Source organism: Podarcis melisellensis, assembly GCF_964234715.1.
Source record: "Podarcis melisellensis genome assembly, chromosome: 2".
In the NCBI taxonomy this organism is placed as follows: domain Eukaryota; kingdom Metazoa; phylum Chordata; class Lepidosauria; order Squamata; family Lacertidae; genus Podarcis; species Podarcis melisellensis.
Window position 1 is genome coordinate 37,020,887 of NC_138529.1, and position 16,106 is coordinate 37,036,992.

At 41.7% G+C, this 16,106-nt stretch overlaps 1 protein-coding gene and 1 long non-coding RNA gene across 2 annotated transcripts in view; one reads left to right on the forward strand and one right to left on the reverse strand.

The window, feature by feature from the left end:
- Positions 1–16,106, forward strand: part of LOC309362517 — a 47,014-nt gene that overhangs the window by 24,744 nt on the left and 6,164 nt on the right. The window contains exon 2 of the long non-coding RNA XR_014164994.1: positions 12,657–12,699. This is a non-coding gene — a long non-coding RNA (uncharacterized lncRNA). The remainder of the gene's footprint in view (positions 1–12,656; positions 12,700–16,106) is intronic.
- The window catches only part of LOC309361978 (myosin-1B), a 130,005-nt gene that overhangs the window by 9,671 nt on the left and 104,228 nt on the right, over positions 1–16,106 (reverse strand). The window contains exons 19-32 of the mRNA XM_081897389.1: positions 13,987–14,110; positions 12,550–12,686; positions 11,530–11,785; positions 11,024–11,266; positions 8,897–9,073; positions 8,088–8,233; positions 7,904–7,994; positions 5,819–6,208; positions 5,601–5,727; positions 4,223–4,341; positions 3,455–3,651; positions 2,540–2,723; positions 872–1,037; positions 179–303 (exon numbers count right to left, since the gene is read on the reverse strand). Of these exons, the coding sequence (XP_081753515.1) occupies positions 179–303; positions 872–1,037; positions 2,540–2,723; positions 3,455–3,651; positions 4,223–4,341; positions 5,601–5,727; positions 5,819–6,208; positions 7,904–7,994; positions 8,088–8,233; positions 8,897–9,073; positions 11,024–11,266; positions 11,530–11,785; positions 12,550–12,686; positions 13,987–14,110 (2,482 nt within the window). The remainder of the gene's footprint in view (positions 1–178; positions 304–871; positions 1,038–2,539; positions 2,724–3,454; positions 3,652–4,222; positions 4,342–5,600; positions 5,728–5,818; positions 6,209–7,903; positions 7,995–8,087; positions 8,234–8,896; positions 9,074–11,023; positions 11,267–11,529; positions 11,786–12,549; positions 12,687–13,986; positions 14,111–16,106) is intronic.

Below are 16,106 nucleotides of genomic sequence, written 5' to 3' on the forward strand. Positions count from 1 at the left end.
ATGAAAATTGACACACTGCTCTCACAAAACTTTAACTTCAAGCAATGGGCTAGGGATTTTTTTCCTCAAAGATATGCCACCTTAGTCTGTCCTTATCCTTGTACTGCCTCTGGGGGGCAGGGACACACCATGTATAGCGAGTGCCAATTAATACTGTCTCTAAAGTGTTCATATTCACCTCTGCTTCTTCCAAGGCAGCTTGGAGGTCTGACTTCTCTTGCTCAATCTGCTTCTTTGCTTTCTCTAATTCATGGTTGCTTTTGCCAGCTTCAGCTATCTGTTCAGTCAGGTCAGAAATTTCCTCTGCAGGTAGAAATTGTGTAATTTATCGTAATGGTTACAATCTTTAGGAATAGGATACCTAATGTTTCAATTTAATTGAAGTATGATTTGCCCCTTCGCCCATAGGACAGTAGATGCAAAGATTTTTTAATAATAAAAAGACTTTTGTACTACACACACACACACACACACAGCATTTATATATTTGTTGTTTTTAAGGAAAGAGCTTTTAACACTGCTCTGCAGTTTTCACTATATTTTAAAAGATTTGTTTTTATAGTACTTTAAGACTACTACAGTTTAATTACTTGTAAACTGTTATTTTTATATGTTTTAAGCTTTCTGTATTTTATCTGTGTTTTAATTTGTATAAGCCTCCTTGAGTCTGGAAAAAAGGCAGGATATGGACCTTTGCAGCAATCAGCTGGAAGTTACCGCACTGCTGAATAACATCTCCCTACCCTGAACCTGTAAAAGCAGCATGCCTGTTCTTTGGCCAGTACTACTAAGCAGGAGAAAACTGGTCGTGTGCATCTACCATTACAGATGCCTTACATTAGATTAAAGTCTGTAGGAAAAAGAAACTTACGTTGCAAGTTCTTGTTCTCTCGCCGGACAGCCTCAAGCTGGTCCAACACTTCCTCATAAGCATTCTTCATTTTGAAAATTTCAGTGCTCATGGACCGTGACTCCTTCTGGGAAGCTTCCAGTTCAGCCTGACATTCCTGGTATTTTTGCTTCCATTCTGCTAGCACCTAGGTAACAAATAGGCTCATATAGCACAGGAACACAACATTGTGCTTTACTCAGGGGTATGCAGTAATGGTGTGGTGGAGCTGCCCTCCCAACACTGGTGTTACTGCAGCATGGCTGGATAGGGCTGGGACAGGACTGTGTTGTGAAGAGGTTGGGGCTGTGCTGACATACTGGTGGACACACACCACAATTGCCTCATTACATAAATCATGTTGAGAATACCACAACTCACATGTAACTGGCTGTAAAGTAACATAACATATATAATGAAACTGTAATCTAATTGTCATATCAAAAAAATTGCAAAGCACTGTTCCTGATGGCAATAACATATCATATTACTACTGTATTAACCTTCTATATGTTTTTATGTTATGTTATAATGTTATGTTACTTTACAGCCAGTTACGTGTGTGTTGTAGTATTCTGGACATACTGGTGGAAACATCAGATGGGCTCCACCACTGCACCCACACAGCCCCAGCTTCACAGCCGACCTTCCCCACCCCAGCACAATCCAGTTGGCCTGCCAAAGTTTGGCTCTGTGGCTCTGTCCCACCACACTGGCTACTCCTGGATCTATGACCGAGGAGAAATGTTGCCTATCACATATGAGCCTTTCACAGGACAGGTGACGGAACCTGGCATCCTTATGCAGGTGCTAGTGCTCCCACGCCCGGTACCTCTTTAATCCCCCCCTCTTCCCCAGCTGGTTCTCTGTGCAGCATCTGGTTTCTGAGACAACTGCAATTTTAGTATCTCAAGCATTGTGTGAAAATAAAAGGGGGACATCACCAGTCTGCTGAGAGGACTAGTGTTGCCTGCCACTGCTGCCAAGTGTGTCTGCCATGGCCCACCAATGGTGTGGGGAGGAACACTCCTGAACTTTCATTCCCCCACCCCCACCCCAAATGGGCTCAAAATCACTGCACCTCATTCACACTGTCTGAATGGTTCCTTAGCAACCACTAAGTTACAACAAACTACTTTCACGAAGGATGTTTAATAAGCAACATCCAACTGTATTGTGTTCAATCAATCTTCAGGGACAAACATAAGGATGCAGTTTTGATTTCTAGACCAAAGAGGTTATAATGAGTTGCCGACAGCAACCAATTTAATAATGACAATGTAGAATTGTGTTTTTTTTCTGTACTAGTCTGTTGTAGCTAGAGATGAGCCTGCCCACTACAGGATTTCTACTTCTGAAGAACGTGCCTGCTTCACACAGCTCAAAATATACCACTGAAGTGCATATTATTCAATACTACTACTATTGAAAAGTCTAATGTTGCATGTATATAAACTTTATACAGGCCACAATGCTACCAAACATATGAGTAAGGGTGGAATTGATCTACTCTCATAGAAGCCTTGTGCTAAATTCACAGAAATGCCAAAAGACAGCCCTGGAAGTTCCCAGGATTACAACTGTAAACAAGCACAAATTGTTTGCCCTTCCTGCAAAATGTCTGCCCGCTCCCCAATAAGAAAAGGAAACCTTATCAAAGTTCCTCTGCCTTTTGTCCAAGGCTGCGCAAGCTGCATTGGACCTCTCTACGTCGATCATGAGGTCATCAACTTCTCCCTGCAGCCTTTGCTTAGTCTTCTCTAGGGAAGCACACTTAGAATTGACAGCTTCTATCTGCTCCTCTGATTCTTGGAGACGCTGAGCCAACTTCTTCCTGAAAGGCAAAGTATCCCATGATGCAACCAAAGGTGTTTTTTCCAAACCGTGTTGGTGTACAGGCAGAGCAGAAAGTGAGAGAAAGCCTGGCAAGGTGGGAGACTTCTGTGTGACAAAAGAGAGACCCATAGAAAGGACAGCCTGGGGTGACAACATGTTTCATGAGACAGAACCAAAGAGAAGCAAAAGAGCAGTGGGAGGGGCAGCCAATTGGACTGAGAAGACCACCTATTGAAAAGCAACAGAAAATAGATAGCATCAGCTGCAAAACTAGAAAAAAGGGGAATTGGGTAAAATGAGATTGTTCAGAAGACCACAGTTAGTTGGCTGTCCTCCTACTGTTGACCTCAACCAGAAATTGGGCACTTCTGTGTCACTGGTCCTGTGCTATGGAACACCACTTTTGACTTTCAGGTGCCTCTTGAAGACTCTATTTTATGGCAATAGGCCTATTCAGTAGTTTCCAATTTTCTTGAGTAGCCAGCTATCTTAATGATTATTTTGTACCACTTTTAATGGTTTTTCATGTTTTATATTGCTCTATACTACCCTGATATTTTATGGGAGAGTGGTCTATAAATACGCTTATAAAACAAATAGCAATGGCAAAAAACAGACCTGCATAAGATGCAAAACTAGAAATAGAGGATTTGCTGTCAAAAATAAATACCACAGGTTAAAACCCTGGCATCTTCAAAGCTCTCCCCTGATTTCCTTCCCAGTACTCACTTGGCTTCTTCTAATTCCTCAGTACGTTGAATGGCGTCCGTTTCATATTTGGTTCTCCACTGGGCAACTTCAGTATTGGCCTTGGAGAGAGCCCTCTGCAGCTCACTTTTGGTTTCTTGCTCCTCTTCAAACTGCTCCCGGAGCAAGTCACAGTCATGGCGAGCAGATTGCAAGGCATGGGCCAGAGCGTTTTTTGCCTAAGGGTTCATAATATTAATGTTAATGATGACCACATGGGTAGCAATGGCATGCAGGTTGTTTCAATCAGACATTCTACATCTTGTCTGTTAGTTATGTCAGATATGAGATCTGGGATGTTTTCTTCCTCAGCAGTTGGTTTATACCCAAACATAAAAGTATTGACTATATAATACTTAACCAAGCATTATTACTTTCTGTGAACCGATTTTTTAATTTTTTATTTGCGTTCTTTAGCCTCAGTCATGCTTTCACTGCAGTAAATTCCACACATTAATCTTATAGAGGGTTTTTTTAAAAAAACAGTGCAATATTATCATAGCTTTTTCAATAGCAATTGCAGAATTTGCAAAAGCACCTGTTTTACCTCTCCATGTTGCATGTTTTACCTCCCCATGTTGCATTCATGCTGTAATTTGCCCTTGAATTTCCATCAGTCCATGTCAGCTGGAAATGAGCTTTGATTGTTTTATTGCCTTTTTTCTGATGTTCCCTGCCTCTCCTGCCTCTTTTTATCAGGAATATTCATTCCTCACTTCTCTGAGGCATGATATACAAGTGGAAAATCACCTTGTTTTCTTCTTCCAGCTGCCTCTTGAGTTCCTCTGTCTGCTGGGTAAAGGCTTGTTTCCCTCTGATCAACTGTGAAATAAAAGATTCTTTTTCTTCTAGTTGTCGAGAAAACTCGCCTATTGGAAAAAAAATATATTCACATAGTCATAGGCTGAGATGGTTCAAAAACACCCCACCTGCTCCTAAGTAGTCTCACTGATGGCGATGCAACTGCTGAATTAAATCATTTGTGCGCTTGGTCGACTAGAATTTTCCTATCTCTGCCTTCCATTCTTTGAAATGGATGTTACTACAGTCCACAATAATTGCAACAAATATAGTATGGATTCTATTAAAATAAAATGCAATAAATACTACAGTTTTCAATAATTATGATAAATACTGCACTTAACATTAGTTCTCGATAATTTCTTTGCTCAGATTAATACATTTGCTTTAGATCTATCCATATATACTTTTAGTGGTGGCCTTACTTCTTCATTCTGGAGAAAATGAGTTGTAAACCAGAAAGAGCTGCATGGGCTTTATTCTCATTGTAATCAGTAGGATTTAATTTTATTCTCATTGCTATCAGTAGGATTTAATTTTCTCCGAGCTGCATGTAGAGGCTATTTAAGGCATATTCTGTGAAGTGTCATGTGCAATTATAATTTTTGGAAATGGAGACCGACACCGAGGCTCAAGGTCTATTGGGTGACCAGAAGCTGTGCATGGTGCCTCAAGAATCTGAATAACGTTTATGAATCTTCTCACGGAGCTGTGAATCTCTCACTTGTACCACTTGCTAATGCTGTTCAGGCAGCCCCAATACTCCCACTTGACTATCAACAGTAGTTTTCCCACTACTAATGCTTATGCATAGATTTAAACACAGAGATCATGTTTAAAAACCAGAGCAGTTCTCCATTCAATATTAACAGTGCATTTGTAGCTGTTAACAGGAACTAATATAGGGGTCTAAAGGAGAAGGCAGTAGAAGCCTTTGAGTATTTGTGGCTGAGTTTTTGTATCTGAATATTTGCTGTATGAGTTGTATAAGCATTACTTTTCCACATCACAGAAAAGGGGAAAATGCAAGCCACAGTAAACCAGAAATATATGGGAGTAAATGAAGACTGTGTAAAAGCATCAGTGGGTGCTTTCGCACCCCACTAATATTTCAAGGGGGATCTTCCATAGTGAAATACTTGGCAATATCTGATTTACAAGGAAGGATGCAGTTTAGACAACATTAATGTGGATGTGTCAAGGCAAAGATAATAAATATGTAGATAACATGTCTACAATGATTTTTAGGGAAAGGTGGAATGGGACTATTCAAAATAAATAAATGTCAGGAGGAATGCCCATGTCTTCTAGAAATGCCCAAATTCACCATTCTCAGTGTGCAGACGTGCTTTCTGTGTGTTCAGATCATTGATCAGCCGCACATGCTCTTCATCTTTTGTCTTAATTTCACTGAACTGGTCTTCAAGGGCTCGGCACATCTTTTCCAGATTACTCTTTGTGAGGGGAGAAATAAAATACAATGTTTTAATTAACCAGAATCTACAGCAGAACAGTTAGTCACAATAAAGACATGCAACTGTCTACCTTGGCTTTGGAGACAGACTCCATATTACTGGCAAGGTCATCTATTTCCATCTTCAGCTCACTCTTCTCCTTCTCCAGCTTCTGTTTCACGCGTTGCAGGTTATCAATTTGTTCCCCAAGTTCAGCTGCACTGTCTGCATGCTTCTTGCGGAGAGCAGCCATTGTGGCTTCATGGTGCAGAGTGGCCTCTTCAAGGTCCCTGCGCATTTTCTGGAATTCTGCCTCACGTTTCTTGTTCATCTCAATCTGAGCTGCGGTTGCCCCACCAGCTTCCTCCAGACGCTCACTGATCTCTTCAAGTTCTCTGGAGAGATCAGCCCGCTGCTTCTCTGCTTTGGCCCGAGATGCACGCTCAGCCTCAATCTCCTCCTCCAGTTCTTCCATACGGGCCTTTGGGAAATAAGATACAGAAGTTTAACTATGCCACTGAAAAGAGTAGAACTGAAAAGGAACTCTAGGTAGGCTGTGCTCATAATTTTATAAACTAAAGGTAGCAAAGGAATCAAATACAATCAAATACAGATATAGCTAGATTGTTGGCTGTACAAAATACGTTCTGAGAATGCTCAACTATACAAATGAAAGAGTTACTAACTTTCCTTGACCACAAATAAGACATAAACAAGTGGGCTACTCTTTACTAGGCATTAAACAGGTTAGTCAGATGGTAGATCTAATTCTGATTGCCCCAGCTAAAATTTTTGCCGTGTTTGCTGTCACCTGGTAATCTTGGTCTGCAAGAAGGAAGGACAATGTAGCAGTGGATGAACAGTCTGGTATAGATGATAGAAGAGGAGTAATAACCTCATTACACAGAGGTTGAGAGTATGCAGAGGCTAGGTGTACATGCACTACAGATTTGATACTGCTGTCTCTGCATGGACATAATTGTTTTGCATAGGTGAAGGCACCTATGCAAACTGTTAAGTTTTGCAGATAGGATGCTGATGGGTGGAGGAGACTAGGTGGGAAAAAATCATACCAAGGACAAAATTTTCTTATGGTGGCTAAATTATTCTGTTGCTTAAAGTCATGTAAAGGTAAAGGGACCCTTGACCATTAGGTCCACTCGTGACCGACTCTGGGGTTGCGGCGCTCATCTCGCTTTATTGGCCGTGGGAGCCAGCGTAGAGCTTCCGGGTCATGTGGGCAGCATGACTAAGCCACTTCTGGCGAACCAGAGCAGTGCACGGAAACACTGTTTACCTTCCCGCTGGAGCAGTACCTATTTATCTACTTGCACTTTGACATGCTTTCAAACTGCTAGGTTGGCAGGAGAAGGAACCGAGCAACGGGAGCTCACCCCGCCGCAGGGATTTGAACCGCCGACCTTCTGATCGGCAAGTCCTAGGCTCTGTGGTTTAACCCACAGTGCCACCCACGTCCCTCAATGTCATGTAGGCACTGCCTAATTAAAATATTTGCTTTATCAAAACCCAGTGTTAATATATGTTGGGGTGATAAATCAGAGTAGAGCTTTTGAGTAACAGTTTTGGTCCAAGCACTCTCGTGACAGTCTTGCAATATTAAGGGTAATAGACCAGTGAGGGTTAAATTCAGACAAAGGCAATAAGTAAATGTCCTGTGCTAAATTTGTAATTCAATTGAGAGAAAGTTGGCCTCCAAGTGCAATGCAGCATTTGAAACACAAGATGGCGTTGAGAATATTTGCCTTAAGTACTTGGATTGAACGGTTTCTATAAAGTCAGGGTGGGCTTTAAGCCAAGTCTGTGCCCCCATACAGTAGCTGGGCCAGGAGTAATCTAAAAGTACTAAATCATTGTATTATTTCAATAAAAACGTGTGTATAATAAGCAGTGCATGCATACTTATTTTATAAACTTACGTTTATTTTATAAACTTCCTTAAGACCAATGGTTGAATTCCCTGGAGTAATACACTATTCTTCCTAAAGTGATTTTATCTAGTGTCTTCATACTAAGTGTGTATGTAGGTATTCAATTTGAGGAAGAATATCATTTTAGAACCACTATATAAGCAGTGAATGTACATGAGGGGTGAGAGTGACCTTAAAAACTGAGATTTCCGAGGCACAAAAGATACACAAAGTTTTCTATGATTTACCTGTAGCTCTTTAATTTTTTTCTGTAGCTGAGAGCTTTGAGCCTGTTCATCCTCTATTTTTCCTTGTACCTGGCTGATTTCGAACTCTTTCCTGGTGAAGGAGGAAAAACGAAAAGTAAGCATTTTAATGAGAAAGGTCAAATTTGAGATCCAATAACACAATATTAAAATCTCGGCAGTATACTTCTTCAGTTTTTCATCCATTTGCTGCTTGTCATTCTCCAGGTCCATGATAGATTCCTGAGACATCTTCAGATCCCCCTCCAGCTTCCTTTTAGCTCTCTCAAGATCCATACGAAGCTTCTTCTCTTGCTCCAAAGACCCTTCGAGCTAAACAGTATATAAGAACAAGAGACACTGATTTAATGCTATTGTTTCAAAGAGGAGGGAGGAAATATAAAGCATTAGGAGTTTTGAAAAGCCAGTGGGCTACAGATGCTTCTAAGCCCCTGCAAATAAGGCAATGCTACAATAAAATTCAGTTCTTAGATATCCTATTAATAACAAAGACTAATAAATACCAACTAAACATGTTAGAAAATGTATTTTTTCAGCCTGGAGGTCTCAGCCTGGAAAAGGCCCATTCGAAACCTTGAAGACTCAGCTGCTGGATGGACCAATGATCTGATTAGGTGTAACACAGCTTCCTAAGTTTACCTAGATCAAAATATGTGAATATGTTTTGAGGTGAGTTTCCTTGCTCTTAAAAATGATCTACCACTTGGAGTCTTTCTTAATGCCGTAATTTCAGTAATAATAAAAATAATTAGTAAATTCAGAATATTATGAGCTTATGTGTCTACTTTTTATTATCTCCTTTCCTCAGCCTGAAGAAGAGGACCGATGGTATCAGGCAGATATAGAACTGAGGACTGGTACAAAAAAAGATTTAGCAGGTTCAACATTGGTTCTAGCCAGTGTGTATAACTGCAAATAGACTTCATTTCTCCCAGTGCTTTTATTATGTCCTCTCAAGACTAAAAATTCTCTTACATCATCAACTTGCTGTTCAAGTTTCGATTTGGTTTTGGACAGAGTGTTCACTTTGTCTTCCTCTGCCTGGAGGTCATCTAAAGTCTGCTGGTGAGCTTCTTGGAGGCTTTTCTTCTCTTTGGTGAGCTTGGAGATGTTTTCATCCAAAGCTGCCATCTCCTCAGTAAGGTTTTTAACCTAAGAAACAATAAAGACCTCCATTTATGAGTGTTTCCTCATTACGGGTGATTATATGCAATCCTTGTCTTATGAGTGAGAAAATAACATAGGGTAATACCCAACTAAGTCATATGCTGAGTAGACCCACTGAAGTAAATGGATGTAAGGAAGTTGTTCATTGATTTCAGTGGGTCTACTCTGAGTATGATATCAAAGGCTGGTGTCTGCTAAAATCCTATACATACCGTATTTTTCGCCCTATAGGACGCACCGTCCCATAAGGCGCACCTAGTTTTTTGGGGGGGAAATAAAGGGGGGAAATTATTTTTCCCCCAGGCGCAGGGCTGGGGCGGGGGAAGCCCGAGCTTCCCCCGACCCCAGCCCCCAGAACAGGCAACTCTCCGCAAGCCGGCTTGTGGAGAGTTGCCTGCATGCTGAAGCCTGGGCGCGCTGTTCTCAGCATGCCCAGGCTTCGCGCACCTCTCCGCAAGGCGCGGGAGCCCGGCTGTGCGCACCGACCCGTCTCGCTCTCCAGGCTTCAGCGAAAGCCTGCATTCGCCCCATAGGACGCACACACATTTCCCCTTCATTTTTGGAGGGGAAAAAGTGCGTCCTATAGGGCGAAAAATACGGTATGTAACAAGCAGCACTAGTTACAGATGTGGAAACACAATGAGACTTTCCTCAGAAATGCCTCCTGACCTCTTCATTACAAAAGTGAAACAGTGCCATAAAGCACACTGAGTTACACAGTAAGATTGGGCAAAAGCTGATTTTCTCTTTTTTGCCCATGAAATTTAAAAATACAAATGCGACGAGTTGAAAAAAAAATCCCCTTCACAATATGCAAAGGGCCAAGCATAATCTTCCAACAGGACTAGTAGGAAGAATTCTGTCAGAAATGTTAAATATATTTTGCAACCAAATAAAAAATTGGTTTCATTATTCTGCACTCTCCAATTTATGGACATTAATGTGGAATTAGTGAAGCTAAGATAGGGCTCATCCACACTTACTTCTGCTCTGCATTTCTAGGAACAGGTCCGCGTTTTAAGGTTCCCTCTCTGAGCATCCCCGCCCCCTATCCCAGGCACTTTCCCTGAGAAAACCTGTTCTTTAAGTGTTGAATCAGAGCAAATGACAAGCCACAGAAAACCAAAACTGCTGTTTGTTCTGATTCAGCATTAAAGAGCAGATTTTCCTGGAGGAAGCAGTGGGGCAAAAAAATAAAAAAGGGCTCAGACTTGGACCAGAAAAGTGTGGGCCTGTGCCTAGAATGCATGGGGCAAAAAGTAAGTGTGGATGAGCCCTTAGTCATGTCTACTTTGAATGGGGACAGCACTGGATACAACCTGATACATTATTCAATATTTTTTTCTCTAATTAGTCTCAAAGCAAGATGTATAACATTCCCTTTTGAACTCACAACTCTGTAAAAAAACAACAACCCTGAGATATCATTTGATTTGCTCAGGGCCACCTACTGAACTTCATGGCAGCACCGAAAAATATGAATCTGGATGCTGAACATCTAAACCCCAAACTCCCAAGTGCTGCAATACAAGAGTTGAAGGAACAAACCAGTAGCCAAACTTCTTAAGTTTAAGTAAGTTATCTTTTCCTTCCTTTCCTTACTACAGTGGTACCTCGGGTTACATATGCTTCAGGTTACATACGCTTCAGGTTACAGACTCCACTAACCCAGAAATAGTACCTCAGATTAAGAACTTTGCTTCAGGATGAGAACAAAAATCGTGCTCTGGCGGTGTGGCGGCAGCAGGAGGCCCCATTAGCTAAAGTTGTGCTTCAAGTTAAGAACAGTTTTAGGTTAAGAATGGACCTCTGGAACGAATTAAGTACTTAACCCAAGGTACCACTGTACTGATTTAAAATTTTACTTTCATGTTGGCAGGGGGACAGAACCGAGAGGGATCATAATGGCACTATGATTCTGTACTCTCTTTTCACCTTGTTTTCCGTTGCATGCTTCTCCTTCTCCACTTTGGCCAATGTTAGTTCCAAGTCATCAATGTCTTTCTTCAGCTCTGAGCACTCATCTTCAAGTTTCCTCTTCTTGGCCGTCAACTCAGCATTCATCTCCTCCTCATCCTCCAGCCTTTCAGTCAACTCTTTTATCTTAGCTTCTAGCTGGATCTTACTTTTGATGAGTCCATCACACCTTTCCTCAGCATCTGCTAAACTTTCACTTTCCTATAGAAAGAAAAGAAGAAGCCAGACATGTGTGTTTATTTTTTAATATAAAAATCAGGAGTGCTGCTGTGATTATTGCCACTGAATCCTCTGTCAAGCAGGACTAGATGGCAGTATGCTCTTTCCAGAAGCTCATCTACAAGATCTCCAAGATTGTCAGTAACCAGGTTGAAGGTTATTGCTCTCAGCTTGCCCACTGAGTGTTCTCTCTACAATGGACGATGGTAATCAGAAGTGCAACTAGGAGAACACACGTTACTTACAGACTGAACTTGAAGCTGAAGGTCATTCTTCTCTTGCACCAGAGTCACCATTTTTTCCTCAAGCTCCTTTCGTTTTGCTTCTGACTTTGCAAGATCTTCCTTAGTTTTCTCAAATTCTTCTTTCATGTTGGCCATCTCCTTCTCTGATTCAGCACTCTTTAGCAAGGGCTTGATCTTGAAATATAGCTTCATCCAGGGCCAGTGCTTGACGTTCATGAATGAGCGGACATTGTACTGAATTACATAAATTGATTCTCTGCGAATGTATGGAAAGAAAGGGACTTAAGCGGAAAGTGATTTCAGAGGCACATGTTTCAATACTTAAATAAGCACTGATCTTTATCAGTAGTAATCTCCTAAAGCAGATTGGTCAATTACAGGTAGAATATATTCTTCATTATTCGTTATATTGGCCCTTATATGTTGACCTGAGGAGCCACTTTCTAAAACTTACTTGCTCAAGAAAGCAATTATCCCTCAATGGAGCAGGTTCAGTGGTTACTCCAATGTCTTAGTGACTTATAAAGTGGCCTTTCTCATGCTGGTGGCAAGAAAGATTAGGAAAAAGGAACTGGTCAACATAGTTGTGAATTGTAACAGGGATTCAGGGGTCTATATCTGTAGTCTCACTAGAAATTGACGACTCTGTTTTAGTCGGTGCCTTGATTTATATTATGTATCTGAAATTGTTTGTGTTTCAATGCTTTGGCATGGGCCTTTGGCTAGCACAATAAATTCAAACTGGTCGTTTCCAAATAAAAAGAGTGTGGGGGAATTCCAAAACACCTGCATTACATTTGTAGCATAAAGGAGCAACAAGCTTTGCCAAAGCAAGATTCAAATGCTGAAGATGAGAAAGTAACAGTGCCAGATTTTGCTTCAAAAATACATATCCACTGTATGGCCTTCCTTCTGTACAGAAGACCATACATTTAATACCGACATATTCTGACATTAATGTGTACAAACAAGTTTTAGTGAGCTGCTCTCTGGAGGTTCAGCAAGGAAATGGCTGGTTACCTTCTTGCATTCATCTTTTGGAATTCAAGCCTCATGAGGTAACCTCTGCACATAGCCTGTGTGTGGGTGATGAGGGCTACCAGTTTCTCATCTCTCATCTCTTCCAGCAACCCAAGAAGACCAGCCTTGAAGAATACCTGTGATGTTTTGGTAAGTTTGAAACAAAAGATATCACTAAACAAGCACATAGTACTAACAAGGGGAGAGAAAAGTGGTATGTGAAGTGGGTGATCCTTACCCCTTCTCTATCTTTTATTCTTGCTCTCAGCACTAGTGTCATGTTAAAGGAAAAGGGTGCTGGTATGTTTGTGGGAGGGGAGAGAAACAGAAAGAGACTTCTGTCCAAGACTTCTGGTTAGCTCAGGAAATTTCTTCAGGTTTTTCAGGAAAAAATCCCAAGCCAGTGTCATGACACCAGGTTGTGGCTCATCGTTTTAGGAGGATGAGGCCACAGATTCAGAAGGATCAGCAGGCCTTGAACCAGCCTTGAACACCATCTCTGCCCTGGAAGCCCCAGTACAAGAGAACTTATATGGCTCACACCTCACCAGCCTGAGGAGGTTGCAATGCTGTCTTTTTACCCTTGAGGACTCCTGCCCTGAAGGCAGCTGAGCCATGTGGTCCCCCATGATGTTGGAAACAAAGCAGACTGTGCTTACTAGAGGCAGAGCCAGCCACCCAGACAGAGCTACAGGTCTGAACCTTGCCATGCTTATCTTATCTTGGTGAACCTGAACCTATGACTATGTCTGCCCTGTCCAGTTTACAACCATATCCTTCCAACCTTCTGTCTAGGACCAACAGTCAATCATAGGAGAGCTGAGGAGAGCTCATCCCTTTCTAATCACATTGCCATTGAATGGAGAAAGAAGCATAATATGCACTGGCTGCTTTCCATGCTTTTGGAGATTACATTCACATGGGTAAAAATATCTTAAAGGGGAATTAAAAAGGTAAAGGAACCCCTGACCATTAGGTCCAGTCGTGACCAACTCTGGGGTTGCGGCACTCATCCCGCTTTATTGGCCGAGGGAGCCGGCGTACAGCTTCCAGGTCATGTGGCCAGCATGACTAAGCCGCTTCTGGCGAACCAGAGCAGCGCATGGAAATGTCATTTACCTTCCCGCCGGAGCGGTACCTATTTATCTACTTGCACTTTGACATGCTTTCGAACTGCTAGGTTGGCAGGAGCAGGGACCAAGCAATGGGAGGCTCACCCGTCATGGGGATTCGAACCGCCGACCTTCCGATCTGCAAGTCCTAGGCTCTGTGGTTTAACCCACAGCGCCACCCGCGTCCCAAAGAGGAATTAGCCATGCATAAATAAATTAGGCAACCCAAATATACTACCTGTTCTTTTCTACCATTCTCCTCTCATGCACTTCATCCATTTTTTATTTGCTGGAAACAACTGTCAAACTTCGTGCTTGTACTTACCTTAGTATGGCCAAATCTGTACTGATTATGATCCACATCAATGGAAGAGAGAAGCTTCTCAGAAGCCTTCTTGCTGTCAATAAACTGGCCTTCAGGAATTGCAGAGGCATTAAGAATTTTGTAGCTGTGGTAGGAAAGACAGAAAGGAACAGAGAGGTGGGAGAACTGAAGTCAGTAACACAATACACTAGGGTCTTAATGGGGAAACAGTATCCGAATAGGGAGAACAGTAGAATAATATACATGGGAACTCTTCACACACGCACACACGTGGGAGTGACATCTACACTATTACTGGACAGTGCTGGACAGTGAATGAGCATTCCAAACACGTGAATGGGCTCTTTTCTACACAAATGGAACCCTTCCTCCCATTAGAATGTTTCTCAGGTGGCAGAAACCCAAGGAGTGTGATCATTCCCACCCTTTTAGTTAGTAGTAGTAGTAGTAATAATAATAATAATAATAATTTATTATTTATACCCCACCCATCTGGCTGTGTTTCCCCAGCCACTCTGGGTAGCTTCCAGCAAATATTAAAATACAATCATCCATCAAATATTAAAAACTTCCCTAAACAGGGCTGCCTTCAGATGTCTTCTAAAAGTCAGATAGTTGTTTATTTCTCTGATTATTTATATACACTTCCTGATAGTATGCGAGGCACTACATGGAAGTAGTTCCCATGTGTGTGTGTGTGTGTGTGTGTGTGTAGAGGATGTGTGACAAATCTATCATTCTCAGATCCAATTCACATGGGGACTAAGTAGCATGTAAAAATATGAGTTGACTTAGTCACCACTGAAGCTCAGACACTTGTAAAGCAATCATAGTGCATCTGTACCATAGCTTTTCACAACTGGTGAAATGCCAAATATATGAAAGTGCTATAATCCAGATGCAATCACACACTTTGCTGTAGACTGAACTGAAACACGTTTTGAGTCAGTCTACATTTCTCCATGCTGAGAGGGTTACGACAGTTGTTGATACAGAAGAGAACTTCTTCTGAATTTTTCAACTGCCATGTGCTTCATGAAATGAACTGAGAACGCAGGACCAGCGAAATAAATGCATGAGTGGAATGACCTCTGCTTGTGCAATGGAACTCCCTCCTCACCACATGCACCCTGTGCTATTCCCAAATCTGCTCCAGAGGATTGGGGGAATCACTAGAACAGATTTAGAGGATATGCAGGGAAAGAGGGGAGATCAAAGTCCCATTGGGGAAGTAAAAGGCACAACCCAGTGATAACAAGTAGCTTCTACGAACTACCCCAATAGGAATAAGTAGGCTCTCTGATAAATACAGTGGTACCTCGGGTTACATAAGCTTCAGGTTACAGACTCTGCTAACCCAGAAATAGTGCTTCAGGTTAAGAACTTTGCTTCAGGGTAAGAACAGAAATCGTGCTCTGGCGGCGCGGCGGCAACAGGAGGCCCCATTAGCTAAAGTGGTGCTTCAGGTTAAGAACAGTTTCAGGTTAAGTATAGATCTCTGGAATGAATTAAGTACTTAACCCGAGGTACCACTGTATAAAAAAGCAGCTAGTTTTAATGTGCTAGCAGAAATCATCTGTCAAAATGAATATTCAGCTAATAGACCAGGCTTCCTCAACCTCGGCCCTCCAGATGTTTTTGGCCTACTACTCCCATGATCCCTAGCTAGCAGGACCTGTAGTCAGGGATGCTGGGAATTGTAGTCTCAAAACATCTGGAGGGCCAAGGTTGAGGAAGACTGTAACAGACCATGTGCCCAGAATCTAACTGAATATGTTACAACCAATATGGTTATATCTTATACAAGTGGGAATCAGATACTTCCTAAAAGCACAATTCCCACCCCATTAGAGCACCACACCCTTCATTACATACATTTTATTGTTATTTATACAACCATGAAAGTAGAGTAAAACATTAATATCAGTTTGTTTCTACTCTCTTTTCAGCAATAACTAGGGGGCCAAATAGTTCAGGAACAAAAATGAAACTATACAATCTCTCCTTTCAAGACTCTGCAGTTGAGTAAATTCGGGGTCTTTCTGACTAGGTGCTGAAACGGCCTATACAAAAGAATATATTTATGAAATATCAACTTCAGCAATTGCAAAAAAAGTAGC